Source organism: Chelonia mydas, chromosome 1 (assembly GCF_015237465.2).
Source record: "Chelonia mydas isolate rCheMyd1 chromosome 1, rCheMyd1.pri.v2, whole genome shotgun sequence".
NCBI lineage: Eukaryota > Metazoa > Chordata > Testudines > Cheloniidae > Chelonia > Chelonia mydas.
In genome coordinates, this window is record NC_057849.1 from 164,132,750 (window position 1) to 164,160,642 (window position 27,893).

The 27,893-nt window shown below is 38.2% G+C and overlaps 2 protein-coding genes across 11 annotated transcripts in view; both read left to right on the forward strand.

Annotated features, from left to right (window-relative positions):
• The window catches only part of RWDD2B (RWD domain containing 2B), a 5,149-nt gene extending 2,926 nt beyond the window's left edge, over nucleotides 1–2,223 (forward strand). For all 7 annotated transcript variants that reach the window (XM_027832877.3, XM_027832878.3, XM_043538317.1 and 4 more), the window contains exons 4-5: nucleotides 548–913; nucleotides 1,645–2,223. In XM_027832877.3, coding sequence (XP_027688678.2) covers nucleotides 548–913; nucleotides 1,645–1,879 — 601 coding nt within the window. In that variant the 3' untranslated portion in view covers nucleotides 1,880–2,223. The remainder of the gene's footprint in view (nucleotides 1–547; nucleotides 914–1,644) is intronic.
• A 144-nt stretch (nucleotides 2,224–2,367) lies between these two features.
• The window catches only part of LTN1 (listerin E3 ubiquitin protein ligase 1), a 45,068-nt gene continuing 19,542 nt past the window's right edge, over nucleotides 2,368–27,893 (forward strand). Inside the window, exons 1-15 of one of the 4 annotated variants that reach the window (XM_037905445.2) lie at nucleotides 2,368–2,530; nucleotides 9,468–9,671; nucleotides 10,316–10,414; nucleotides 12,186–12,416; nucleotides 13,299–13,351; nucleotides 14,172–14,352; nucleotides 15,176–15,349; nucleotides 18,107–18,297; nucleotides 18,846–18,993; nucleotides 19,448–20,212; nucleotides 20,831–20,872; nucleotides 22,000–22,192; nucleotides 23,434–23,673; nucleotides 26,488–26,641; nucleotides 26,903–27,053. In XM_037905445.2, the coding sequence (XP_037761373.1) occupies nucleotides 2,516–2,530; nucleotides 9,468–9,671; nucleotides 10,316–10,414; nucleotides 12,186–12,416; nucleotides 13,299–13,351; nucleotides 14,172–14,352; nucleotides 15,176–15,349; nucleotides 18,107–18,297; nucleotides 18,846–18,993; nucleotides 19,448–20,212; nucleotides 20,831–20,872; nucleotides 22,000–22,192; nucleotides 23,434–23,673; nucleotides 26,488–26,641; nucleotides 26,903–27,053 (2,841 nt within the window). In that variant the 5' untranslated portion in view covers nucleotides 2,368–2,515. The other 3 variants (XM_037905440.2, XM_037905451.2, XM_043538314.1) reach the window with 3 other exon arrangements.

Genomic DNA, 27,893 nt, shown 5'->3' on the forward strand with positions numbered 1-27,893 from the left:
GATCATTTTACAGGACCATTGCCCAAGTACGGAACATAGGCTCAGAGTCCCAAAGATATTTCAGTGGGAGTTAGGTGCCTAATTACCTTTGAGGATCTGGGCCATAGTCCATCGTGACAATGCTTCCAGTCGGTTCTAACCTAAGAAGTGAAAGGTTGTATAATAAATCTCATCCTTCTGCTTGGCAGAATATTGTTATCCACTGACCTGCATTATTTCTCTTTTAGTATTTTTGTTTGTTTCTGTTACATTGTATATCTCAGAACACTACTGCAGTGACCATCATAAATTCTCATCTGGGCTTTCCCTGTTTGAAATTTACAGATCTATAGTGCTATATATTAAATCTGCAGTTAATCCTTAAAGACTAAAATGGGATTTTCTTAGGAAATATTAACTTAAATGTTTTAGCCAAACAAAATGCTTTTGTAGAGCAATATTATACACCAATTCCAAACTACCAACATAATAGAGTTTTTAGAAATTTTGATTTTCCTACCTTTTAAAAAAGATATGCTAACAAAACGTGTTAATATTTTTTCCTTAGGTCACCATCATTAAGCCGATCACAGCAGATTAATCTGAACACAGATCTAAAAACATACTTGAAGAGAAACTGCAGTGGTGAGGTCTGTATATTAAATGCAAGAGAATGGGTTAAAGATCATGCAGCTGCTTATATCGATAAGGAGCTTTCATCTTCCTCAGAGACGACATTAAGGACTATGCAGTCAGAAGATGTCATCTTCACTAGATTATGGATCTATAGTCATCACATCTACAACAAGCATAAAAGAAAGAATATTGTTGATTGGTCTAAGGAGCTCGCTCTTTCGGGGTTTAGCATGCCTGGGAAACCAGGTGTTGTTTGTGTAGAAGGCCCACAGAGTGCTTGTGAAGAATTCTGGTCAAGGTTTGCTTTTTTTTATGTACTGTATTCTGTTTTTAAGTAACATTGGTAGTTAGAATATTGTGCTTGTTATGTTGTGGTTTTGTACATTTGGCAGAAGATGGGCAACTCGTAGTACTGGTAAAATCAACATCTTGTCTATGAAAAGTAAATATTTTATCACAATATATTTACACCTCCCACCTTCTGCCACTTCTTATGGCCATCAGAGCCATAAATTAGCCAGCAAGGGGTTCTCTTTGCCAAGGGCATGCAGTGCTTTTCTTCTTGCCTCCCCCATCAGCATTACGTCAGCTGTGTAGCAACAGTATGCTGTACCACCAGTCGCATTAATATTTTTTATATTGCTTTTATTATTTGTATTCTTGTGTAGTATAGACCTGGTTCAGCTCTGCCCATTTAGTAATAAAGAAAAAGGGTAAGAAAAGTCCTAGCACAGACAAGGTGGAAGTGTGCAGTTATATTTAAATCCCAACTTTATTGACTGCTCTGTGAGGTATAAGACTAAGTGCCTTTGATCATCTGGCAGATATGGGTGTAAAGAAACAATGCTCTGGTTCTAGGAATGTTTGCAGATATGTTTGACTGATTGGCTAATGAACTGTAATGTGTATACCAGATATCTACACAATTGAAATTTGTCGATTTTCCTCCTTTCATAATACCTGCTTCAAAAAAACATTTTATAAAATGTGCTACATTTTATCGATTCATATTTCCCTCATTGTTTTCAGAATCAGAAGATTAACATGGCAGAGAATTTTAATTCGCCACAGAGAGGATATTTCTCTGGATGGGTCACATGCTGAGATGCAGAAACAAAGAAAATTCTCATCTTTTGAAGAAAAAGTATTTGATGCGCATGGTACCAGAGGAAAGCATATGGATCTGGGGCAGCTGTATCATTTTTTAGATGAAAAGGGGTGTGCTAATGTTTTTCAGATGTACTTTGGAGTTGAAGGATGTTAGATCAGCAAGGATCCAATCTATGAACTTGAAAAATTATGTGACAGTCTTGGATAAATTATTCTTTTCCCCTCTGAAATAGTTGATCAGGGAGGGAAATGGATACTTCTGCTTTATAAGATGAATTCAGTTTTCCATGAAAACGAATATTCTTTTAAATAATGCTTGTGAAAATGACTACATGAATGCTTTAATATAAACATATTTTAAAGGGAAAGATATAATGATGCTAATTACAAAGACAACTTTTTGAGAGATGCTGTATACTATTTATAATCTGAATGATTAAAACTTCACTTTGGAGAAGTTGATTATATCTGTGTAATATAGTAAAAAAGATCCAAACATGGGTGTGTGATTTTCCAATGATTACAGTTATTTTAAGCAGGCATCTCTGGAAAGAAATGTTGTTTTTTACATTATTGAACATTGTATTTACAAACACTACCAGCAGATGTCTTGATTCCAAAACATTTATTTAATATTTTCTGCTTATAATACTTTCAGTTGAACATGGTGCTTTATAAAGATAGGGGCAGATCCTCCAAAGCCTTACTCATACGTCAAGTAGTTTTATTGATGCCAGTGGGACTAGTCACATGAATAAGGACTTCTCACATAAGGAAAAAAAGATTTGCAATGTGGGGCCCACAGGTAAGACACACTGGTTGCTCTAACAAGTTTATAATTGATGAGTTGAATTCTATTATTATTTCTATTTTAGTAGTGTTTAAAAGCTTTGATCAGGATTGGTGCCCCATTGAGCTAGCCACATACAAACACATAACAAAAAGATGGTCCTTGCCCCCTGTCAAGGTTCCTTCCCCACTCTGAACTCTAGGGTACAGATGTGGGGACCTGCATGAAAAACCTCTTAAGCTTATTTTTACCAGCTTAGGTTAAACTTTCCCAAGGTACAAACTATTTTACCTTATTGCTGCTGCCACCAAGCGTCTAACAAATATAACAGGGAAAGAGTCCACTTGGAAACGTCTTTCCCTCCAAAATCCCCCCAAGCCCTACACCCCCTTTCCTGGGGAAGGCTTGATAAAAATCCTCACCAATTTGCATAGGTGAACACAGACCTAAACACTTGGATCTTAAGAACAATGAAAATGCAATCAGGTTCTTAAAAGAAGAATTTTAATTAAAGAAAAAGTAAAAGAATCACCCCTGTAAAATCAGGATGGTAAATACCTTACAGGGTAATCAGATTCAAAACATAGAGAATCCCTCTAGGCAAAACGTTAAGTTACAAAAAGACACAAAAACAGGAATATACATTCCATTCAGCACAACTTATTTTATCAGCCATTTAAACAAAACAGAATCTAACGCATATCTAACTAGATTGCTTATTAACTCTTTACAGGAGATCTGACCTGCATTCCTGCTCTAGTCCCGGCAAAAGCAACACACAGACAGAGGGAACCCTTTATTTCCGCCCCCCTCTAGCTTTGAAAGTATCTTTTCTCCTCATTGGTCATTTTGGTCAGGTGCCAGCAAGGTTATCTTAGCTTCTTAACCTTTACAGGTGAAAGGGTTTTTCCTCTGGCCAGGAGGGATTTAAAGGTGTTTACCCTTCCCTTTATATTCATGTCACCCCCCAAAAGTTTACAGTTTGCAAACCCTTTTTTATATAATTACTCCCACCGACTTAAATAGAAATCATACGAATAAGAAGTACTCATATGAGAAAGAATTTGCAGGATCAGACTCTGTATAATTTTATGTCAGATTTCAATAAATTCAATAAATTTTCAATATTCAATAATATTTCAATAAATAAGATTGAACTCTTTATTATTTTCCTTAAAGCAAGTATTCTACATGGTAAAGGACTTTGAAAGTTGTGTACATTTAATAAGCAGAACACACTGAGTGTCATGGATGGTGGCGATTAATATATTAGCGGTTGAATTCAGTAATAATCTTGACATTCAAATCTCTTACGTAGGCAAAAAGTGGTGAGAGCTTTTGTGGTGCATATTTAATTTCAGCTCACAACACAATTCTGTTTCCTCTTTCAAACCCTGCTAAAGTGTTCGTCTTTAATTGTACTAGAATGGATTTACTTAAGATTAGTAAAGTTATCCAAAGTGTACTAGGGAATTACAGTATTTTCAAAAATATTAGTAGAAGCTATGATTTAAAAAGATATTTCAGTTTGGAACTGTGTTAATGTAATTATCACAAAGATACAGCATCAGTTACTAAAAATGTTAATTTCCCATTTATCTGACCTCTGCAATCATTCTAATATAGATGTTTGTAACTATTTTTAAGGAACATCATATCAAGCTGTCTTGTTTTTGAAAAAAAGCACTTCAAGTACATCAAAATGTACATGTTTGTGCATACTCCTGTTTTAAGTACTTTCATGCATTTATCATCTGAAAGGCTAAGTCATGACACTTTAGGAAGCTTTACTGTATGTACTTTCAGATTTCTCTCTGGTTGCCATTTAAATGAAAGTGTAATAATTGGGCCATTTAAGTAAATTGAAGAACTTTCATTAATTTCAGTGGGTTTTGGATCAAGCCAAAATATGAAGGTATTGAAGGTCAAATAGTCGATTGTAAAGTATGCAGTTTAATGAAGTGTGAGGGATATGGGAGTCTGCTGTGTCTGTCCACACACAGCAGCATCATGGACAAGCTGCCATCTCTGGCTTATTGGAAACCAGCCAGCACCCTGTACCTTGCATGCCAGCTGGGGAAGGTGTAATGTTGGTGAAGGAAATCCTAGATCTGTGAAAAGCAATATTACCAAATCTTGTGGCATGTGTTGTTTTTTCTTCAAGACCCAGCTCCTGGAATCAAGTGATTGCATGAGAATCTCAACTTTCTTTACAATAAATAAGAAAATATTTCTATCCCTGGTCCCATTATTAAGGACAAAAGCAAAAACGTGCACCCAGTGTACCCCAGGCATGAAATCCACAGGGAACATAAAAACCTCACATTTATTATTTATTTAAAAAAACTCATATGATTTTTAAGCCAGTTGATGACTGGGGCCGGGGGCGCGTTGTTGTGGCCGGGAAAGCAGGGGGTGTCTCACGGGCTCTGGGGGTGGGGGTGGCTCGTGCAGGGGACTCTTCCCCCCCCCCCCCCCCCCCCCATGGCACGGTCCCCACCCGCCTCCGCGCTGGGAGAGGCTCCCCGGCCTGCAAGCGCCGCCCCCGCCTGGCCCGGCTGTCTGCGGGGCCGTCTCCGGCCGCGTCTTGCTGCGCCGCCGCCGCCGCCATGGGGGGGAAGAACAAGCAGCGAACCAAGGGCAACGTGCGGGTGAGTCCGCCCGGGCCGGGCGGCGGCTTCCCCAGGAGCGGGCAGGGGGAGGCCGCTGCTCCCCTTTGGGTGGGGGCGGGGGTCCAGGCCGCTCTCAGCCCCCAGCAGCAGCGGGGTGAGTGGCCCCGTCCCCGGCCTGTGCGGCGGGGGAGGCCTGGGGGGAAAGCGGCGGTGCCCTCCCGCTGGGGTCCCGGCCCCACCGCCGTGCGGGATGCGTGCCTGGGGGTGACGCTGGGCCGGGGTCTGCCCGACGGGGGGATCGGCCTTGGGAAGAGAAGAGCACAGGGCTGGTGCTCGCCTGAGGCCGGAGACCGTCCTGACCGGTGTAGCGAGCCCAGTCGGAGCTGCCGGGCTCAGGGCTGCGCTAGGAAAGGTTCGCCAGTGGCAAACCCGGCCGGGGGCGATGCACCGTGTTGTGGGCGAAGAAGTGCCGTTCTGGGTGTCGGTCCTTTCCCTTACCCCCAGTGAAATAAACCGGACTGGCACAACCACTTCTGTGCTGGGGCATCTTTTTGGTCAGAGGCCAGTGTTGCAAAAAACCCATCTCCTTAGCCGGCGTGGCTGCAGCCGCACAAATGCCTCGGGTAGCCCGGGCTCAAGAGCAGTCGCGCTTGCTGCCGTGCGGAAGGGAATCATTCCCTCCCCTGCAGGAGCCGGCGGTGGAATTCTGCGGGCTGTGTTAGGGGGCCGGGAGATCGGGGGCCCTTATGGCCCTAATCTGAAATTTAACACAGGGGTCACAGGCCGTACTCTAAAGTGGTGGTTCTCAGCCTAGTTACCATTTTGGGCTGCATATGCAGGTCTCTCTCTCTGTTACATGGGCCCTATCTCCACACTATATATATATACTACCTGTATGGCCCTGAGGATGTCACATGGGCCACATCTGGTTGCTGATTGGGCCGCAAGTGACCCACGGGCCTGCTGTTGAGAATCACTGCTCAAAAGTCTGTTATCATCCACAAGGAAATAATTGGCTAACTAAATTTGTATGCCTGTTCTCACTTTGTTGTTAATTCACTTGGGGACTATGACCTGCAGTCAACTGGTGTAAAATGGAGCAGGTCGAAAACCCTTTTATATTTAAATTGGGGATGCAGCTTGCAGAGACTCAAAAGGCAATGTGACCATCCTGAAATACAGCACTGTCTTCAGGCGTCTGTCATCTCCATAGGCGGATTCTTGTCTGCTAGTAGAATTGGCAGGACTAGCATGATTGCCTGGTATAGCATAGTGACTTTTCATTGGGGTTAGTCACATGCTTAGTTAAGTATGTGCATAAACATCTGTAGGCTCATGACCTCATTTCCTCTGTTGCTTGTGTAGGCCTTTCAGATAGCTGTGGGGAAGAGACCTCTTTTAAGAATAGAAAGATGTGATGACAAATTGGCATGGGTCTTGAACTAATGTAGTACCTGTAATTACACTTAATTTATTTTAAATGTACTAGTTTTCAGCTTCTGTTCTGTATAGGCTCTTCTATTGCCACATCAGCATGGTATCTGAGGCCAAGATCAACAGAGGTATTTAGTTTCCTACCTTCCACTGATTTCAGTGGAAGGTAGGGTGGAGCCTAGATATAGAGCCCCACAAATCTGCAGATATCCATGAACCATGGATGCAGATCCAAATTTTATATCTAGAGCACTGCAAATCTGCGGATATCCGCAGACTGTATTTATGGATCGGATGCAGATACAAATTTTGTATCCGCACTGGGCTTTACCTAAATACCTCTGTGGATCTGAACCTGAGTGCAATCTAGAAGTGATCTGACATCTGTCATGTGTGGTTTGTTCATTTTCTTCCCAGGGTAAGAATTGTGTGTGCAGTGTAGTGTTTAGTTTGGGCAGGGTTTTTTTTTTTTAATATGTACACATTGCTATGTGTTTATATTAGGGAAGGCAAAGGAATGCTGGGAAACGCATCATTATGGCAGATTTTAAATTCACAGAAATTACTTAATTCAAAGTTATGGTGGCCACATCAAGTGTAGCTTAGCCCCCAAGTTTGTAGTAATTTTATGCCTAATGATCACAAAATTTCTGTTGTTGTTTTATTTTTATTTTTTTTTAAAGAAAACACCAACAACTTGTGAAAGTTAACTGATATTTGTTACACTTTTGTTAAAGCTTTGGAACTTGGGCTGTTAATTATTTGCAGTTAACTCAAGCAATTAACTCAAAATAAACTAACTCGATTAAAAAAATTGTGATTCATCACAGTTTTAATTGCACTGTTAATAATAGAATACCAACTGAAATTTATTATAAATATTTTTGGATGTTTTTCTACATTTTAAAATATATTGATTTCAGTTACAACACAGAATACAAAATGTACAGTGCTCACCGATGACCCTTGTTTAAAAAAAAAAAAAAAAAAAGCATTAATTAAATTTGTGACTGACCTCCTTGGGGGAGAATTATATGTCTCCTGCTCTGTGGTTTTACCACATTCTGCCTTCTATTTCGCGTGCTAGCAGTTTTCGATGACAACTCAGCGCACATTGTTTGATTTAAGAACACTTTCACTGTAGATATGACAAAACGCAAAGAAGGTACCAATGTGAGATTTCTAAAGATAACTACAGTACTCAACGCAAGGTTTAAGAATCTGAAGTGCCTTCCAAAATCTGAGGGGGATGAGGTGTGGACCATGCTGTCAGAAGTCTTAAAAGAGCAACGCTTTGATGCAGAAACTACAGAACTGGAATCACCGAAAAAGAAAATCAACCTTCTGCTAGTGGCATCTGACTCAGATGATGAAAATAACATGCGTCAGTCCACACTGTTTTGGATCGTTATCGAGCAGAACCCGTCATCAGCGTGGAAGCATGTCCTCTGGAATGGTGGCTGAATCATGAAGGGACATAGGAATGTTTAGCGTATTTGGCATGTAATTACCTTGCAACATCGGCTACAACCGTGCTGTGCAAACACCTATTCTCACTTACAGGTGACATTGTACATAAGAAGCGGGCAGCATTATCTCCTGTAAATGTAAACAAACTTGTTTGTCTTAGTGGTTGGCTGAACAAAAAGTAGGACTGAGTGGACTTGTAGGCCCCAAAGTTTTACATTGTTTTGAAGTGCAGTTATGTAACAAAAAAAAAAAATCTACATTTTTAAGGTGCTCTTTCATGATAGATTGCACTACAGTACTTATATCAGGTGATTGAAAAATACTATTTATTTTATTTTTTTACAGTACAAATATTTGTAATTAAAAATAATACTGTAAAGTGAGTACTGTACATTTTGTATTCTGTGTTGTAAGTAAAATCAGTATATCTGAAAATGTAGAAAACATCCAAAATATTTAAATAAATGGTATTCTGTTATTGTTTAACAGAGCAACTAAAACTGCAATTAATCACAATTATATTTTTTAATCTCGTGATTAATCGCAATTAATTTTTTTAATCGTTTGACAGTCCTACTTTGGAACTCATAGATCTGCTATGGAACACCTCAAAGCATCAATCTTTTTGGAACATCTGTTCTCCGTGCCTTAAAGAAGTGTGAGGCATTGATTAAAATAGGCACAGGATTAACTTCACTGGAACAAGTTAGAGGAGAAGCTAAACAAAAGGAAAGCAATAATTTTCAATAATAATGCAGCGAGTCATGTGACATTGTTATGTACCCCATCTGCCCCATTCCCTTAAATCTTCTCTGGCCACCTTTGTGTTTGTTGCTGATAAAATCTTCAGGGCAGAGACTGTGGTATTTTATTTTATTTTTTCTCTAAAAGTCTTAACACTCTCTTTGGGAGCTGTATAAATAATACCCAGTAGCAAGGAGAAAGGGAAGTTAGCAAACTGCAAACCAAATGTTTTTTGTGGGGGGGAGTAAATGTTCTCTTATCAAGTTTGCTGTACTGTTGCAGTCCTCCTGTAAGTAAACATCTTAATGAACAAAGTTTAATGGGTAAAGCACACTCCATTATTTTCCTTTTGGAATGGTCTTAATATTTGGGGTTTTTTGCTTTTTGGATTAATTTTATATTGTGAAAATTAATGAAAATATTGATCCTAAGGTTGAAAAATAAAGTTACCATTTCAGATTTCTCTACTTAAAGTCCTGGTTCAATTTCTTAATGATAAGGCATATAATGTGAATTTTTTTCCTTGGAGCAGCAGATCAATTATAAGACACAAACCTGCAGGCTCATTTCTTCAAGTGTGATGATTTAGGTTGTGCATGAAAATGGTTTCAAAAACCAGCATTTCAGTAAGAAATACAATGGTTTAAAAGGATATGAATAATTAATTGACTTTTCTCTCTTGTTTATATCAGCCCTCTAGCAGTGGCAGAGCTGCAGAGCTCCTTGCCAAGGAACGTGGAACAGTGCCTGGGTTTATTGGCTTTGGAACATCTCAGAGTGATCTAGGATATGTACCGGCAGTCCAAGGAGCAGAAGAAATAGACAGCCTTGTAGATGCTGATTTTCGAATGGTGCTGCGAAAACTCTCCAAAAGAGATGTCATAACGAAACTAAAAGTACGTGTATCCTATTTCCCTTAGTTTACTTTTTAAACATCCTTTAAGAGAAAGATAACTTGAAGGTTTATAGGGTGAAATCCTGCTTCCACAGAAATTATTGATAAAACTCCCATTGACTTCAATGAGATCATGGTTTAAGCCATAGAATCTAAAAAAAAATGGTGACAAAATTAGATGTAACAAAAGTACATATGAGACATTTCTAATATTCACTTGTGCAAGGGTTCTTTTGATATTTTACTTGGGAAGAGGAATATTTTTGTGTAAAGTGCTAGAAAGAAATCTACCAAAATAGTCAATTTTACTTTCACACTAGCAAATTCCATAGCATATACTGTAATTTGTTTAGCATCTTTGAAATACTTTTTGTATGCCTCAAAAGCTTGATTTTGATTGTATGCAGTTTTAAGATGTATTGGAAGACCTTTAGAAATGTCTGTCACCTGTTTCTGATCCTACTGGAAATTTACAAGAGTAACTCCAGTTAACTAGTGTGTTTCGACCCAATTGCAAGAAGTGAACCAATTTCTAGTTTCATGAGAATTACAGTACCAGGCAGTAGTTGATAAATTTAGTAAATTTCAAGATATACTTTCACCTGCAATTTTTCTAATCCCACACTGTTGGTATTTTGATTTTAGGCTATGCAGGAGTTTGGGGCGATGTGTAAGGAAAGAGAATCAGAAGTTGTTAAAGGTGTTCTTCCTTACTGGCCAAGAATTTACTGTAAAATCTCACTTGTAAGTATTAAAGGACTTAGGTTATGACAGAAGTAAACCAACAAATAAAATTGCTCTGGGCAGTTTCTGTGGTAATCCACAAGGCAATCAGATCGATACACCTAATTGTATATTTTTGTGGGTTGGCTAGTTTAAAAAAAAACAACTGTTAGAACTTGGAGAAAAGCACTTGGTCCTAAATGCACTTGGGATGTATCATCAGGGCAACGTGGGGAAGCTTTCATTGCTCTTGCCTGTGCTCTGCCTGCCCTATGGATAGAAGCTTTCAATCACTAGCACATTTAATGAGCATTATCCAGGTTTTTCAGCTTCAGGTTTCAGCATAAGAAAGCTCTTTGTCCATATACATGCCTATGTAGTCAGTGAGAACATCCACAGTTCTATGAGATAGGATAAATAATTTAAAGAATATAAAGCCTCATGATTTAGGGCATAAACAGTTCTCCAACAGGAGTTAGGAAGAAACTTCACCTGTGGATAGATTACTCCATAATTGTCCCTTATAAGAATTCTAGCATGTTTCTCTGAAGCATCTGGCACTGTTTGAGATAGGATACTGGAATAAATGGACCACTGTTCTGATATGGTACAGCAATTCCTATGTTCCTGTTAGGACCCACGGAACATAAAAAATCCACTAATATATCAGTGCCAACAAATGCTTGAGGTTTACAAATCAATTATGCATGCTTCATGCAGACTCCCAGATGTTTTTATGGTAATGAGAAAAGTTTCTTAATTGAAGGCAGTTTCCTGTTTTCCGTGTCTTGTACTAACCTTTTTTGAACATTAATGGAAAAATCTAGACATGGATACAATATAAATACAGTCATACATTATATATCTAATGCTATGAACAGTAGTTAATGGAATCCAAAGGGATTATAGCTCTTATGTGGTATGCTGCAGTGATGTACAGTTCATGATTATGCTGGTAAAATAAGGCTATAGTCTGCATTTAGGGATTCCAAGGTATTCATATTACATCAAAATATTTGTAATCTTTAGGATACTCTTCAACCTTTGGGAAGGTGTGTAGCCCTGTACACTTATGGAGGTGTAACTAACACCTCTAACATCTTTAATCAATATAACTGTTCTAAGCAAAGTGTAATATAGCGTTGGTGGTTAAACTAAAGAGACAAATATGCTCTGAACAAAACTATACTAAAAGTAGTTTGTGTCTCTTGTCTGTATTCCAGCATCTAAAAAAATCACAGAAATTCTCAAACTAACTTATCCTGTCATATATGATTCAAGGTTGCTTTAAGATATGATTCCTCTATTTCCTATCCCCACTCTCTTTGATGGCAATACTGTTAATATAGAAAGGTTATTTAAGAAATTGAAGGGCATTCCTGTGATGAAGATTGCATTCTGCAGTCTGTATTCAAGCTAATGGTTCCATTAAAGTCACTGAATCAACAGGATTACTTGCATGATTAACAATTAATCCTAAAAGTTAGAAGATATACACCCCAAATCAATTATTAGTTCTTAAGACTTTACTTCTAGACATTATTAACTGAAATGTTTTGCATTGTTTATGACTAATATTGTTTCATTGATGAAAAGGATGGAGGATTAGTGAATATAAGCCTTTAGGTTTGGGGTATAATGACTTAATTTGAAACCAGACAATTGAATACAGACAACTTATTGTTTTGAGTGGGGGAAGTTGGGACATGATAGCAGAGCAAAAGAATTTGTGCTTTGGTATTCTTGGTATCAGAAAATGTATTTCTTTTAAAAAATCTTTATTTTAAAACAGGATCATGACCGCCGTGTTCGAGAAGCAACACAGCAAGCTTTTGAGCAACTTATTCTTAAAGTAAAGAAACACTTGGCTCCTTATTTAAAAAGTATCATGGGATACTGGCTTATTGCTCAGTGTGATACTTACTCCCCTGCAGCATCGGCAGCTAAAGTGGCATTTGAGACAGCTTTCCCTTCAAGTAAACAACCTGAAGCCTTAGCATTTTGTAAAGAAGAAGTTCTGAACGTGAGTTTAGAGAATAAATACTATGTCCTTAAAGCTTTATGCAAGTTGTTGTCATCTGTTAATGAAGAGAGAAGGTTTTGTTCCTTGCGAATGTTAACTCATGCATTCTTTGCATTTGCATTCAGAAAGGTATAGTCTCTTCTCAACTGAAACTCCTATTAACGCTAATGGAGATTGAGATGAGGATACAGTCCCCAATATCTCCCTTAATTTTTCATACGCACTAAGGCTGCATGGGTCTGTAGAGCTATGTGGATGTATAGGAACTAATTTCTTTGCTTTGCATTTCCATATGCACAGCAGATGATGCTCAGTCACCACGTAGGTTCCAAACAGCACTTACCTGTCACCAATAACAGATGCTGGCAAAATGTTCAGTTGAACTGGTTTAACTGCAGTAGTAGACTCGACCAATTTCTGAAAGCATGGTTGAACCTTGTGCCGTGCAAGATGTATCTACGTTAGGAAATCTATGTCTGGAGCAGAGCCATTTGAAGTAGGGAAAAATTAGATTACAAAGGTTGATGGTTGTTATTACAAAGCCCTGATATGGAATTTTTTAATGTTTTTTTTTAATCCTGGAGATATGGGACTCTGTCAGAACAGTGGCTGTATGGTCTAGCAGTGATCGGATCATGAGACTAGGAGTCAGGAAACCAAAGTTCTGACCCTGGCTCTGCCATTGTCTCCTATGACCTGGATTGGTCAATTCAACTGTCTTTACTTTTGTTTCCTCATTTGTAAAATGTGCCTAATAACTAGCTGCCTGCATCAGAGGGGTGTTGAAGCTTCATTATTTAGTGCTTACTCTCATGTGACTAACTTACAGCTTGTGGTTAACTTTCACATATGAAAAAATAAGTTCTCCTGTATTTTGTCTAGATGCTACAAGACCACCTTCTGAAAGAAACACCTGATACGCTCAGTGACCCACAGTATGTTTTTCTACTTCAAAATTTATAGTTTAAAAGTTTTTTCTTTCAAAAATTGTATTTTGTTAATTTCAGTAAATGTAAAATGTATTTCACAAGGGAACAAACTGTAGATTTTTGCAGAAAATAAAAAGTAAATTTTATTGATGACATATTATGCCTTATGCAGTTCTATAGAAAATACTATTTTTTCTAGGGAAGTGCCTTTTTCTATTCTTCACATCAAGCCTGTACAACTAGCTGCCACAACAGCCTGTATTTCAGTATGCTACCATGGGTGGCAACTGTGCTTGGGAATCTTGCTGGAACTGTGCTTTTGGGCTAGCAGCACGCTTAATCCTGTGTCGTGGTGGGGAACAAAGCCAGGCAGCAGCAATGATGGTAGTGTTGGCTAAAATTTTCAGAAGCACTTACAAACTTAAGAATCTAAATTCTGTTGACTTTCAATGAGACTTAGGCATCAAAATTCCTAATTCACTTCTGAAAATTTTACCCATTGTCTAGTAATTCTTTCTATCTGATTCATGTGTATCATTGAGTAGCTGGAGGGCAGAATTGCTTGACACAGGGCATTAGGAACTGGAGGGGGAAAATGAACTTCTGAAAATACTGTTTTAGCTAGAATTTTGCAGTGTAAACGTGTTTAGTGTTTAACACACACGCCTTATGGAAAGTTCAGTGTAGTTAAATACACATAGCTGCAATCCCTAGGATGAATCCTAGGATTTTCTTTTCAAAATCGTATGAGAAGCTCATTAAAGAATATACACATTCTGCTAGTTTTCAATTAATGCGTTAAACTTGTTTTTGTTTTTTACCTGAGAACTGTACCGGAGGAAGAAAGGGAAGCCAAATACTTTCGAATTCTGACATGTTCCTTGTTAGCCTTAAAGAAGTTGCTTTGCATGTTGCCAAAGAATGAGACTCATTCACTGGAAGAAAAGCTAATACCCCTTCAATCTCAGAACAAATTTTGGAAATATGGCAAGCACAGCATACCTCAGGTATCTGAACCTTTTTATACCATCTTTATTTTTATAGGCTTTTTCTACAAAAGCAACACTTGAAAACTTAGGGCACTAAGCCATCCCAAATATTGTGGAAGAAAGAAAGAACCGGGTGCCTTGCCCAGCTGTGTTTAAAAGAGTCTTCCAATCACAAGACATATTGGCCCTGCTATAGGCAAACAAGCGTCTGAGTAATCTCCTCCAATTTGTTCCTTTGAGGTAGGCATCTGCTTATTTGGAATTTGTGGCTGAAATACAGCCCTTTAAAATTCTTGTTAAAGAAGCAAGCCCCATAAACTTATGGATACATTTAGGCAGGTAATTTTCTAAATTATTGCATTGACCTTCATTCTGCCAAGAATTGTTATTTGTGTTTATCAGTGCAGAACAACTACAGCATTACATTTCAGTGTTGCATAAAATATTCGTTTAGTCTGTCAAAGCATTTCGGGATGCTTGTGGATAAAAGGTACTCCATAAAAGGAAGATAAGCATTCTGCATAATGTTGTACTTTTAAAAAATATATAATCTTCTCTTCCAGTATATGATCTGTTAAAAAACTTTTGTCACATAATTTCCCTGTTTTAAAAAAATCTGTTACAGCTCTGTGCACTAACTGAAAATTTGTTGTTTTGATTTTTGTGTGTGCTAAATCAAATGTATTTCAGACATGCTTGTGTTGATATACCATTTCTTTTTAAAGTAAATTACAGTATGTAATTAACAAGCATGGGGAAATTAGACTTTTGATTTGTAGTAGTGAATAAATATTGTAATCCATGGTTTACTGAAATATTTTGTTTTTGTGGCTTACTTTAGGTTCGCTCAGCTTTTTTTGAGTTAGTTTCTACTTTCTGTCAGCTCCTTCCTGAATCAATGAAAGTTGAAGCACCAAGAGTTTGTCCCGCAGTTCTTCTCAGTATTGATGACAGTGATGCAGTGGTGTGTCCAGCTCTTTGGGAATCTGTGCTTTACATCCTTGTTACCATTGAGGTAATGCAGGAAACTGAATGAGAACTTCTTTTCTTTATAAGTCAGAGGCTAGTGGTCTGTTCAAATATGTCAGACTTAACCTTTCACATCATACCAGTGCCCTCGGTTTGGGGTTAAGCAGAAGATATCAGTTTAAAATAAAGTAACCATTGTGAACCCCTTACTACTGCAAACAACCCTTCCTCGTCCCCTCCCCCCACTATAAGGGCCTGATTTTCAGAGGTACTCCGCACTCACAGCTCCACTAAAAGTAAATAAAAATTGTGTATGTCCATTATCTCTGAAAAGCAGACAGGAATTTAGCATGTAATTAAACTGAAGTTGTGACATTTAAGAACTTCACAAGTATATAAAATAGCTTTTAAAAATACAAATATTTCTCTATTGAATTATTTATTAGAATTTATGAAAAATGATGTCCAAGTTGGTCTCTAGTCACTGTTTAGTTAGAGCCTGATACTGTAGCCAGTCAGCTCTTCAGATAAAATCCTGGTTTCGCTGAAGTCAGTGGAAATTTTTCATTGACTTCAGTGGGGCCAGAATTTCATTTAGTGATTCCATAGTGTCCTTTTTGTAACTGGTGTTGGATGTATCTTGTAATTGTTGGCATGACCTATAATCGTGTATGAAAATCAGCCTTCTGTTTACTTCATACATTATCAGTTCAAATAATAAATGTAACTTTGACAATGTTTTTTTCCTCCTAGAATATTTTTTGTGCCTTTTGGCTTTCATACAAAATTTAACTTATATGCAGTGTTGTTGTAACTGTTTTGGTCCCAAGTTATTAGAGAGGCAAGGTGGGCGAGGTAATATCTTTTATTGGACCAACTTCTATTGGTGAGAGAGACAAGCTTTTGAGCTTACACAGAGCTCTTCTTCAGGTTTGGGAAACTTACTCAGGGCAGGTCTACACTTCAGTGAAGATACTACTACACCGATGGGAGAAGGAAGGCGGGGGGGAAGCAACTGCGGGGAATTGTTAGTGGATTATAGATTGTTTTAATAAGTCATACATACAGTCTATTCAGTCCATGATTTTTGGTGTCTAGCAAAATTATGAATTTAAGCTCCCAGGCTTGTCTTTTGAAAGTGTTGTGTAGGTTTCTTTTGAGGATGAGGACTGAGAGGTCAGATTTAGAGTGATCGCTTCGTGAAAAGTGTTCACCCACGGATGATGTGGGGTTTTTTTGTCTTTTATCATTTTCCTGTGTGAGCTCATTTGAGAGCGTAGTGACTGTCTGGTTTCACCCACATATTTGCTATTGGAGCATTTAGTGAACTGGATGAGGTACACCAATACTGGGATAGCCATATGTAGGACCCATGTATCTTTTTAAAGTTGTGTTGTGTGGGGTGTTGATCATTGTAAGAATGGAGATATGTCTGCAGATTTTGCATCTGTTGTTCTGGCAGGTTCTAGTGCCGCTTTGAGTTGGTGTGTCCTGGTCTGTGGGGAGCTTGCTTCTGATAACGAGCTTGGAGAGGCTGGGGGCTTGTTCGAAAGCCAGAAGAGGGGATTCAGGAAAGTATTGGTTGTAGTTGTTTGATGATACCCATTATGGGTTTCAGTGAGGGTGGTAGGTGATAACTAGGTGTGTGCAGTTGGCGGGGGTTTTATTTCTGTACTGAAACAGGTTCTCTCAGGGTATCTGAGTGGCTCATTCCATGATGTGATCTACTTCTTCTGGCCTTCAAACAACCTTCCAACCTCTCCAAACTCATCATCGCAAGTATGGACTGAATAGAGACACTGGATTTAGGCCTTATTACAACAATCTATAACCCACTAACAACCCACCTTCCCCCTCAGCTACCTTCCACTCCCTCCTTCCCTTTCCTCCCTATGACTGGAAGGGTGTTCATGGGCCACTTCACCTTGAATGGTCCATTGAAATGTGCATTAACTAATGCTAAACAGTCTGCTCCACCTTGTATTTAGCTGTGACACTCTGAGGCCAGGTCTACACTACAGACCTGTATCGGTATAACTGCATCACTCAGGGGTAGACATAACCCCTTGTGTAGACAGCGCTATGTCAGTAGGACAGCTTCTCCCGTCAAAATAGTTACTGCTTCTTGGGAAGGTGGATTAACTATGCCAACAGGAGATGCTCTTCCATTGGCATAGGAGCGTCTTCACTGAAGCGCCACAGCAGTCCAGATGCAGCACTGTACATGAAGTCTAGCCCTGAGTAAGTTTCCCAGACCTGAAGAAGAGCTCTGTGTAAACTCGAAAACTTGTCTCTGTTATCGATAGGAAGTTGGTTTAATAAAAAAATATACTTATAGTTGATTTGTCACAGTTCCTAATTTAAAACTCACTGCAAAATACTAATATTTATAACTGTAGTGACTCTTTATGAAACCTAACACCTGTTTTTTGGGGGTTGTGGGTTAAACCTGGGACTGTCATAAAAGTAGCAATATATTATAGCAAGCTATTTTACAAAGCAGTATAATGGGTCAAAAGATCACTGAAGACAAAACCTTCTTGATTTAAGTTTATTACCCAAAAGATCTCTGCTGTGGTAAAACAAGATTTTGTTCTGAAGTCTGCTAAACCTTAAAATTCACTAATTTAAATGGAAATGTTTAGAGAGAAAATGAGTTTTAAAAATACTCGTGGCAATTTAGATTTGGTGATAGCTTGCTCTTACTGCAGCGTAGGGAGCTAGAGTAGATGACCCACCTGAGAGGTCTTCCAAACCAACTGAGTCTGGTTTAATTTATTCCTATAATTATTTCTTTCTGTAGGACTGTTGGAGTCATGTAAATGCCAAAAAAGGAGTTCTGCCAAAGCTATGGATAGTACTTCGAGAAGGCGGACGAGGTCTAGCTACTGTTATATATCCTAATCTCTTGCCATTGATTAGCAAGGTACCTCATGGCATTACAGAACCAAAGCTGGACTTTTACAGAACTTTTTTCAGCTCAATAATTCAAGGGTATGAGCCACAAATTCATGACATTAGATTAAATATTTATTATAATAATTATTTATGTTCGGAAACAAATCGAAAGAAGCTTACGTTACTTAAAGCATTTTAAAATATGTAAATATCAGAAACTGAATTCTGTACGCTGTCTGCCTGTCTCCTTCTTCCTGCTGTGATCCCTTGTCCCTTTCTCTCTTCAAGACTGCACACACAAAGCATAGGTTTAAAAAGTGGCACTATATTGGGTGCATTTAAAATTTTAGATTCAGTTAAATAGTAGAGGCTGCATTTGTCTGTTAAGCCACAAATGTGTTTAATCCTTAATTGTATTTTTATGAATAAGTAAAGTAGGCTAAAAAGCCATGCTTAAATGCCCACGTTTCTAGTTCTGATTTATGTAGAACTTGTTTTCCTGAATTTTTATTTTGAGGTCACTTATAGATTTTCTTATCCCTTTTTCCTCAAGTGAACAGCACCTATGTAAAGCATGGTAATCAGATTGTAATCAAGGAACAATGACTATTTCTTTTTATGTCTCCTGATTTACATGTATTTAGGTTGTCAAGTGAGCGAACCATAGCTAGCCATTCAGAGTGTTCTGCAATCATATCTGCATTTATGGAATGTTTACGATTTGCCATGCTACAGAATTTAGGTGAAGAAGATGAACAAAAACAAATTCAGCAGATGCTTATATGTGATCAGGTATATATTATGTAAATATTTAAAAGTTCTTGTTCTTGGTTTTGCAATTTCACAATTTTAACTTGAACAAAATTGTGAAACACGTCAATGCAAATGTATTCACCAATAAAAAAAAATCCCAGAGAATTTAAGAAAAAATAACTTTTAGCTGTGTTTCTATATCCTCCTTCCCATAAAACCAAACCTGACCGAGTGCAGAATTCTTGATTGAAACCCCAATGTCTTTAACAATAAAGTATAAATGTAATGGATAGGGGTCTGTAAATGTTTAATAGAAGAGGTTGGGTGGGTTAGACGTTTTGCTAATTCTGTTTTCAGGATTGCTGTTAAATTGATATTTAATAGATGTTAAACACTTTATTTTGCAGAGCTTCCTGAGATTGTTAATATTAAAACTATTGTCCAGTTGTGTAAATATTTAGTTACTAAAACTTTCTTGCATTTCTGTTTGTAGCTAGTTCCTCTCATTGAAGCTGTGCTTAAAGAGACCAGGTTACAAATTGGTCCATTGTTTTACCAAATAGCAGAAATATTGAGCTCCTGGGAAACAAAGACAGAAATCTTAAATGATGATGGCACAGCTGTAACTTTCCGGAGACTTTTGTCGAATTTCTGGGACAGTCTCTCAAAAATGTATGTACTCCATGTTGATGCAGCAGATGCTGATGAGAAATCTTTGGTTGCTATATCCTGTATGCTACAAATTCTGCAGAGCCCAGAGAGCTCTGTGAAACCAAGCAAAAGAAGAACCATAAAGATCAGATTTACAGATGAGAATGAATCTGAAAGAAACACTGAGAATGGGAAGTCTGCTGAAGTGACAAATAATGGTGAATCTGAAATACTGACTGATCCATCACATATTTTGTTTCTAAGGAAAGAACCTTTAGAAGATTTAGTCTGTATCCTCGCTGAACTGAGTATTGTGTATATCAGTGAACAGAAGTCTGATCGGCACTTAAAGTTTCTCTCTGCTCTGCTCAACTCATTCCCTTCTAGCAGAGTTTTTCAAGTGCTGTTAGCTCAGACTGAATCCCAGGAAGATGTAAAACTTCAGCATGAAAATCCATCAGTACAGTTTCTGCATCAGAATTTAATAGCTTGGTTGAAAGAAGACTGGAGGAAAGAGACAGATTTTCTGGTTGATATTTTGTATAGTGTCCTTAGGTGTTGTAACAATAATACAGAAAGAAAAAATATTCTTGATGACTTAACTAAGGTAAGGCTTTCTTTTTTACTTTGCAAATAGAAGAATTTATATAATGACTATCCTGTGGGCTACAACGGAGAATGAGAATAATAGTGATTTTGGATCTGGAAAATGTATTCTGACTCTGAGTAACATATTTGTTTTGGATAAATCTGACAGAGGGAAGATGGAATTAAGAGAGTTTGGAATTAGAATACTAGGAAAGGTGTTATGACATTGATATGCTTATCCCTCTTACTTGATATAAATATACTGTACTGAAAATAATGAATACATCTTTAGATTTTTGTTCCTAAATTACCACCTTTTTTCTTCATACAATATGATTTATAGTATTAACCTGTAGCTTTTCTCTTAACCGTAGTGACTTCTACCCATTTTGATCTAGTTGATGGGGGAAACTTAGGTTGCCATGGAATTGGGCAATTATAATTTCTTTCATTGATTATTGGCTGCTAAATAGTCATAATTATGGGATAATCTTTGCTCGCTACTAAGGCTTGACAACTTCTACACATCCTTTTCAGAAATTAAAATTAGACAATAAATAGAGATTGCATTAAGCTTTCTTTTCCTAATGGAATATGTTTTATTAACTATATTTTTATTTATTTGTTTTTCCACTAGATGGATCTGAAATGGAGTATTTTCCTACAAGTAATTCAAAAGGTATCTTCTTTGGGAATTTTATTCTTATTTTGCATGCATACTTTTGGATACTTTCCAATCTTTAAGTGATAGGTAAACTGGAGTAGACTACAAACTAGTCTGATTTTCGTAGTTTGAAAATCTAGTAATAATTAAATTTGAAACAGTGTTGTTTTATTATAACTTAAATATAGCACCTCTCTCACAAGCCCATGGTAGATAGCATTAGAAACTGAAGCACTTCCTTCAGGGGTTCTCAAACTGGGGTCGCTGACGGCCCTGAGCCCCCATAAAATTAAATTACCCCCTTCTTCCTGTTTTTAATTTATATGGGGGTGGGGGGGGTCACACTCAGAGGCTTGCTGTGTGAAAGGAGTCATCAATACAAAAAGTTTGAAAACCACTGAGAGAGGCACTGCATTGCCTGTATTGTAAACTTCCATCTTCAGTACGTCTCATCTCTGATATAGACGGGCTCCTTTTTCATTCATAGATAAGAATCTCTAATGTGGTCAATTGTGTGGCATGATGTTATACAGATTTCCATTCCCCTGAGCCATTTAGTCTCTACAAAACAGGATAACACTGTGCATATATACTTTAGAAAGAATGATGTGTAAATTCAACCACTATTTGGAAACCCCAGAAATACTGACTAATTAGGACCAAGTTATTTTACTTTATAGGCATTTGTATAGCATTTATCACCATATTATCTGAGCAACTCACAAACATTAATACATTTATTCTTGCAACATGCCTGTGAAGTAAAGTATTATTATCCCCATTTTTACAGATAGGGAACAGAAGCACAGAGGAATTTGTGTCTTGCCTGAAGTGATATGTGAAGTTGGTAGCAGAGCTGGGAACTGAACCCAGATCTTGTGATGCCCAGTATCAGTGTCATCCCTCCTCACTTATGGATGCCTCACACTTCAAAATTCCTTCCTATTTTTTCTTTTTTATTATTTATAATAATAATTGGCTCATCACCTAGCAGAATTTTCCCCCAGTATATAACTTGGCATTAGTTTCTGAAAAAACGCTGACATTATAACTTGGCATTAATGTATAAAGGCTAATACATACTAATCCTATGCCCTTAAAGTTATTAACCTTGCAAAAATAGTTATTGTCTTGTAATTCAGGCATGCTCGGACTCAGTGAAACATTCATTAGTCTCTGGGTGGCTGAAAGGCGATGTACTAGGGGAGAAGCTCGTAATACTAGCAGATGATCTGTGCTATAAGGGTTTGAAAACCACAACAACCTCCTCGGAATTGTACTGTTCAGAAAGGTGGACCCTCCTGAGCTTGGTATTATCACAGCATGTTAAAAATGGTAGGTGAATTGCTACTTGGAAAAAAAGAAAAAGAACTTCTTGAGGTTTTTCACCCTATCACATTTTGTAACCTCTAGCTGCTTCTCTGTTTATATTTACCTGAGCTAGTATACTATGTCCTTTTAATTTCATTAAAACTAACCTGGAATAGTGACTGGATATCCTTCCATTTCCATGCACCTGTTGACAGGATTAGTGTTAATCTTCTTTCTTTTTAGATTTTCCTGTTCTCTAATTGTATAATTCTTCAGTGCAAAGATTGGTTTTACTAAATGATCGACTGCGGAATAGACCATACAATCTGAAGTTTACTGTTCAAAAAGTAGTGTCAGATCAGAAGGGTTATGGATCCACATCAGAGCCTCTGACCTCAGACAATAGAAACAATTTATAAGTTCTAAATCTGCTTATTTGGGGCACATACACTGAGAGATGTATGGTACACCTTTGTGAGTAACTACCTGTTCCACCTGTTGCTTCTCTTGTGTGGCAAGTGTCACATACACCTCGGTATTAATGAGTTTCATATTCTGCTGTATTACCCAATTTTAAAGTCAATGTATTTATAATGCTATCATTTTGTTTAGCTTGCTGGTATTTATTAAAATGCTTGCAGTAATGTTTCCTAGTTTATTTGAAGGCTGAATTATTTTTGGTGCCCAAGAAGTGGTTCATAATTTCCTAAGAGATGCACCAGTAAGATGAATGCATACTGTAGAATAGATAGATCTTCATAATACTATTGTGTTTTGCTGTTGGGTCCCAGAGGAGGGTGCGGGAAACTTGCTCGCCACTCCAGAAAAGTAGTCAGTCAGATTTGTCGGTTTAAATGACCTAATGCGGTGCTCCAGGATTGAATGTTTGCCTTATCATGAGTCAGGGTCAGGCATTTCAGTGGATGGCTATGGGACTGGAGGTATTACTGCACGTATACCATCCTGAGGTCCCTTCCAACCCTGATACTCTATGATTTTGTGCAGAGTGCCTGTGTAACAAACTACCAAGAATATGTTGGGTGTGTTCCATCAGGTGTTGAAGAGCGAGGACATCTTTGACCAGAGTGAAATGAATCAAGCTTTAGCAAATACAAAATTAAAGCAGGCTCTCCCCTTGATCTTGCTTTCAAGATTAGTGAATCTGGAAAAGCAGGCAGACACTGTTTATAGCATCTGATGGCTTCCGTAGGATCTTACTTGTCACAGAGTAATCATAAAGTCTCTCTCTTTTTTTTTTTTAATAGAGTCCTTGATTGGTGAAATTTATGTTGAAAGAATTATTGATAAACTTCAAGCAGCTCTTTCAAAAGCTAAGGATCTTTCTGAAGCTGGAAATACTGAACCATCAGTATCGTTCATATGTGATGTAGCCTCTAACTTTTTCAGCTCAGTTAAGGGGTGCTTACTGATGACATCTTCCGAAGACTTGTTGTTCACTATTTTCCAACTGTGTGCTCAGAGCCAGGATGCTACGCACTTGCCAGGTAACCCAATGCAAGAATTACTTTGCAAACTAAAAATCTGACTTCGGAACATTTATTTTTCTGATTATATTTGCATGTGTGTTTAGTGTTGGTTTGTATTAAAGATTGATCTTCATGGCAGTAGTAGAGAAAAGCCACCTCCAGAAATTTAAGATTTTATGCAAAAAACCCTCCATAACTCCAAGTAATATTCACATAAAGCAGGATCAGTGTTTCTCAGTTGTTCAGTGATAGCTAGAGCTGTGCAACATTTTACAGATGAATACTTGCAGTTTCTGGTTGACCAAAACTATTCTCTAATTTGCCAAATAGTTTCGACCAAACTGAAGAAGTCATAACATTTTGGTAATGTTGAAACATTTTGTTTTGACCTGAAAAACTTTATTTAGTCTTTCAGACATTTTGACAAAAGGAAAGGATTCAAGAACAGGTGCTGGTGGTGGTACTTCCCTTTTACACTGTGGCCCATTGGTCAGGGCAATCACTTAGGATATGGGAAACCTGGATTCAGTTCTCCCCTCTGCCTGATGAGAAGGCGGGATTTGGGTCTCCCACATTGCAAGGGAGTGGCCTAGCTACTGGTCTATAGGATATTTTGATATGGGGCTTTCTCACTCTCTTCTCATGAAGCTGTTCTACTTTTTAATAAATAATTAGTCATTAGAGCCAGGACTTTGAACTTGGATCTCCTTCCTCTCTGGTGAGTGCCCTAATCCCCAGGCTATAAACTCATTTTTGCTTTCTTTTCCTGGTCCATGATGACAAAAGATAGTCATAGAATGACTATGAATTGTTACTGAGAATGACAATGGTTGCGTATTGAAGGAGATGTTGCCTGTGGGACCCCTGCCTTATTTGTTGAAGAAGTTGGAAGGTGTGGAATAAATGAAGGAAGGGAGTGCAGGAAGAAGAAGGAAGGTCTCATGGTTAAGGCAGTTGAATGTTGCCCTGGAGAATTGGAGTCTGTCCCTGCATCTGCCACAGAGTTCCTATGTGATGCTAATCAAGTCGCATCATGACCACCTGTGCTTTTGGGGGTTTTTTTTGTTTGTTTTTTAAAGTTTGGTATAGCAGTGTTTTGTTTTTTTTCCCCTGTATGCTTGGTTTGAGACTCCAGTGTCTGATTTGCTGAGAACTAGGGTCTGATTTGCTAAACATTCACAGTTGCAACTGAAGTCAATGAGAGCTGTGCTTTGAACATTGCTGTATAATTCTTTGTACTCTGAAAAATCAGATTTTGTGCATCTCAAATTTAATGAATACTTTTTACCTTAATCTCTCTGTGCTTTAGTTCCCCTCTGTAAAATGAGCATAATGCTACACCCTTATCTCACGGGGGTGTTGTAAAAATAAATTCATTAGTATTTGTGAAACACTCTGATGATATAGTAAAGAGCACCATAGTGAAGCCCATGAAGAAATTAATAATTCTGTTTTTAGAAAGCGTTTGAATAGTGTGCAGTAAATAAGGCCTGGGACCACACGTGAACAATGAGGAGAAAATAAAATAGTGAGTGGCTGCTCATTAAGTGAGCACCATCCATTCTGTGCACTGACTAAGGCTGGGGTCCTGTGGGGAAAAATAGTATGTGGTCATGAGGGACTTGAACTACCCAGACATCTGTTGGAAAAATAAAATGGCAAAACACAAAATGTCCAATAAGTTCTTTGAGTGATTTGGGGACAACTTTTTGTTTCAGAAAGTGGAGGAAGTAACCAGGTAGACAGCCGTTTTATACTTAATTCTGAATTGGTTATGAATCCAAAGTTGGATGCATAGTGCTGGAACTAGCGGTGTGGGGGGTGCTGCAGCACCCCCTGTCTTGAAGTAGTTTCCATCATATACAGGGTTTTACAGTTTGGTTCAATGGCTCTCAGCACCCCCACTATACAGATTGTTCCAGCGCCCCTGGTTGGATGGCAATTTGGGTGAAAGTGATCATGAAAACGATCCTAGGGAAAGGAAGGAGTGAGAGCTGCAGAATAAGAACAATGGACTTTAAAAAAGCAGACTTTAACAAAGTCAAAGAACTGGTAGGTAACATCCCATGGGAAGAAAATCTAAGAGATAAAGGAGTTCAGGAGAGCTGGCAGTTTCTCAAGGAGACCATATTAAACACACAAACTGCCAACTATCCCAACAGGAAGACTAGGAAGTGGCCAGTATGGCTGCATCAGGAGCTCTTTAATGACCTGAAAATCAAAAAAAGAATTTTACAAAAAGTAGAAATCTGGACAAATTGCTAAGAAGGAATACAGAAGAGTAGCATAAACATGTAGGGACAAAATAGGAAAGGCTAAAGCACAAAGTGAGTTACACCTAGCAAGGGACATAAGAGGCAATAAGAAGAGGTTCTTCAAATACACTGGGAGCAAACACCTATCAGGGATAATCCATGTTTACTTGGCCCTGCCTCAGTGCAGGGGGCTGGACTTGATGGCCTCTTCAAGTCTCTTCCAGGCCTACATTTCTATGATTCCATGTAATTAAAAATGATATCATAATACATATGCACAAGATGGCCAAATTAAGGTTGCTCAGGCATCCTTAATTCTGACATTTCCTAACAACTTTTGTATACTTGACTTTTCAAGGTGTGTGTGTGATGATTATATACATGTTTTACTTACTTTTATAGTAAATGTAAGAGGGTCCTGCACATTTTTGACTTCAAATAATTGGTTACCAACCTAAAAAGTTTGAGAAACACTACTTCACATGTTAACAGAGCAGTGATGTAGTGAATGTGCCCGCCATTATGCAGTTTGTAATTTGGCAGTTCATGTTTTAATTACTTTATTTTTTGTGTTTAGACTTACTTGTCAATAAACTAAAGCACACTTGGTTGTCTGGCCTCAGTTCGCTTGTGCATGAGGTTGGCTATATGCAGAAACAGAGCACCTTCTTGCATAAATCTGCATTGTGGGTCAGGAATCAAATTCAGTTTTCCTCTTTGGATGTTAAAAGGTAACTATGTTTACTGCATATCTGTTGGTTTTGGGATATTAAAATATGAAATAATCAATTCAAAACTAATGCTTTTACAGCATCTGCGTATACGTAAGTCCTAAATAATGAAAATGTTTATTATTCTGTCTGTGAGGTAAGAGCATGACCTAAAATGCAAAGTGAAAAGCCATTGATGTGGCCTGGTACTGATGTGAAATGTCTTGTTGTCACATGATTGTGCTTAATTTCTCAGGAAGAATTTTTTTTCCACTTTTTCAGCCTTCAGGTTTTGATCTCTGCAGTTAATGATTTGCTGACTAAGCTACTGGAAGCTGGTGAACTGTCTGGTTGTCTTCTGGAAGCTTATTTTGGACGTATTACTCCAAACAGCTCTGAATGGGAAAAGTTGCGAGAATCTCTACCCACTGAGGTATGAAAACGACTGCAGTCTGAAAGCTACTGCACAGTGAAATAGCTGCTGTATGTACAACCTGGGCTGCTTTCTCTGTAATCTTTCCTGCTTAATGTCTGGAGCAGTGTGGTTGGAAATGATGTGACGTATGCCTCTCCTTCTATTGCCTGTCTAGTTTCTACCTCCTCAACTTTGTGAGGTCCAGGAGCAAAATGCTGCACGGTGCTGTGCTACTCTGGCCATGATCCAGCACAACACTTATGCATATGCTTATCTGTACATATAGGAATAGTCCCATTGAAGTCAGTGAATATTTACAATTAAGCACATGTTAAGTGCTGAGCTGGAACAAGGCCAAAGTGCTCAGAAGCTTGTAGTATCAAGGTCCAGATGAGAAAGCAGCAGAGGTGGATGAGTCCCTTTCCATATTGGAGGGGAAGGTAGGGGTATGTGCGTGCGTATGAGGGCCATATATGCACAGAACATTTAAGCTGTTGCATCCCTAATGATGCTATACAAAATTTGCAAATATAAAAACTCCCCTCTTTTTGGATTCTACATAAAATACTGTTTAAAGTACATTGTCAACTTGCTTTACTTGGCAATTTACTGGGTTAAAAAATGCAGTTTCTGATAGTGACCTCTTAAAAGTAAATCCTGTGTAAAAATAATCCTTTTATAAGGCTTGTATTGTTCCTCTGCTGCTTTTTATAGTCTTTTCAGCTGATTTAGTGACTATAGAGAGAAAACAGTGAAACTGACTGTCCTCAAAGTGCTGTCAAATAGGCAGAGTAAACTGAAAAAAACATAAATCTGTTTTTCCTTAACTACTGTCCGGGTATAATACTCATAGTATTA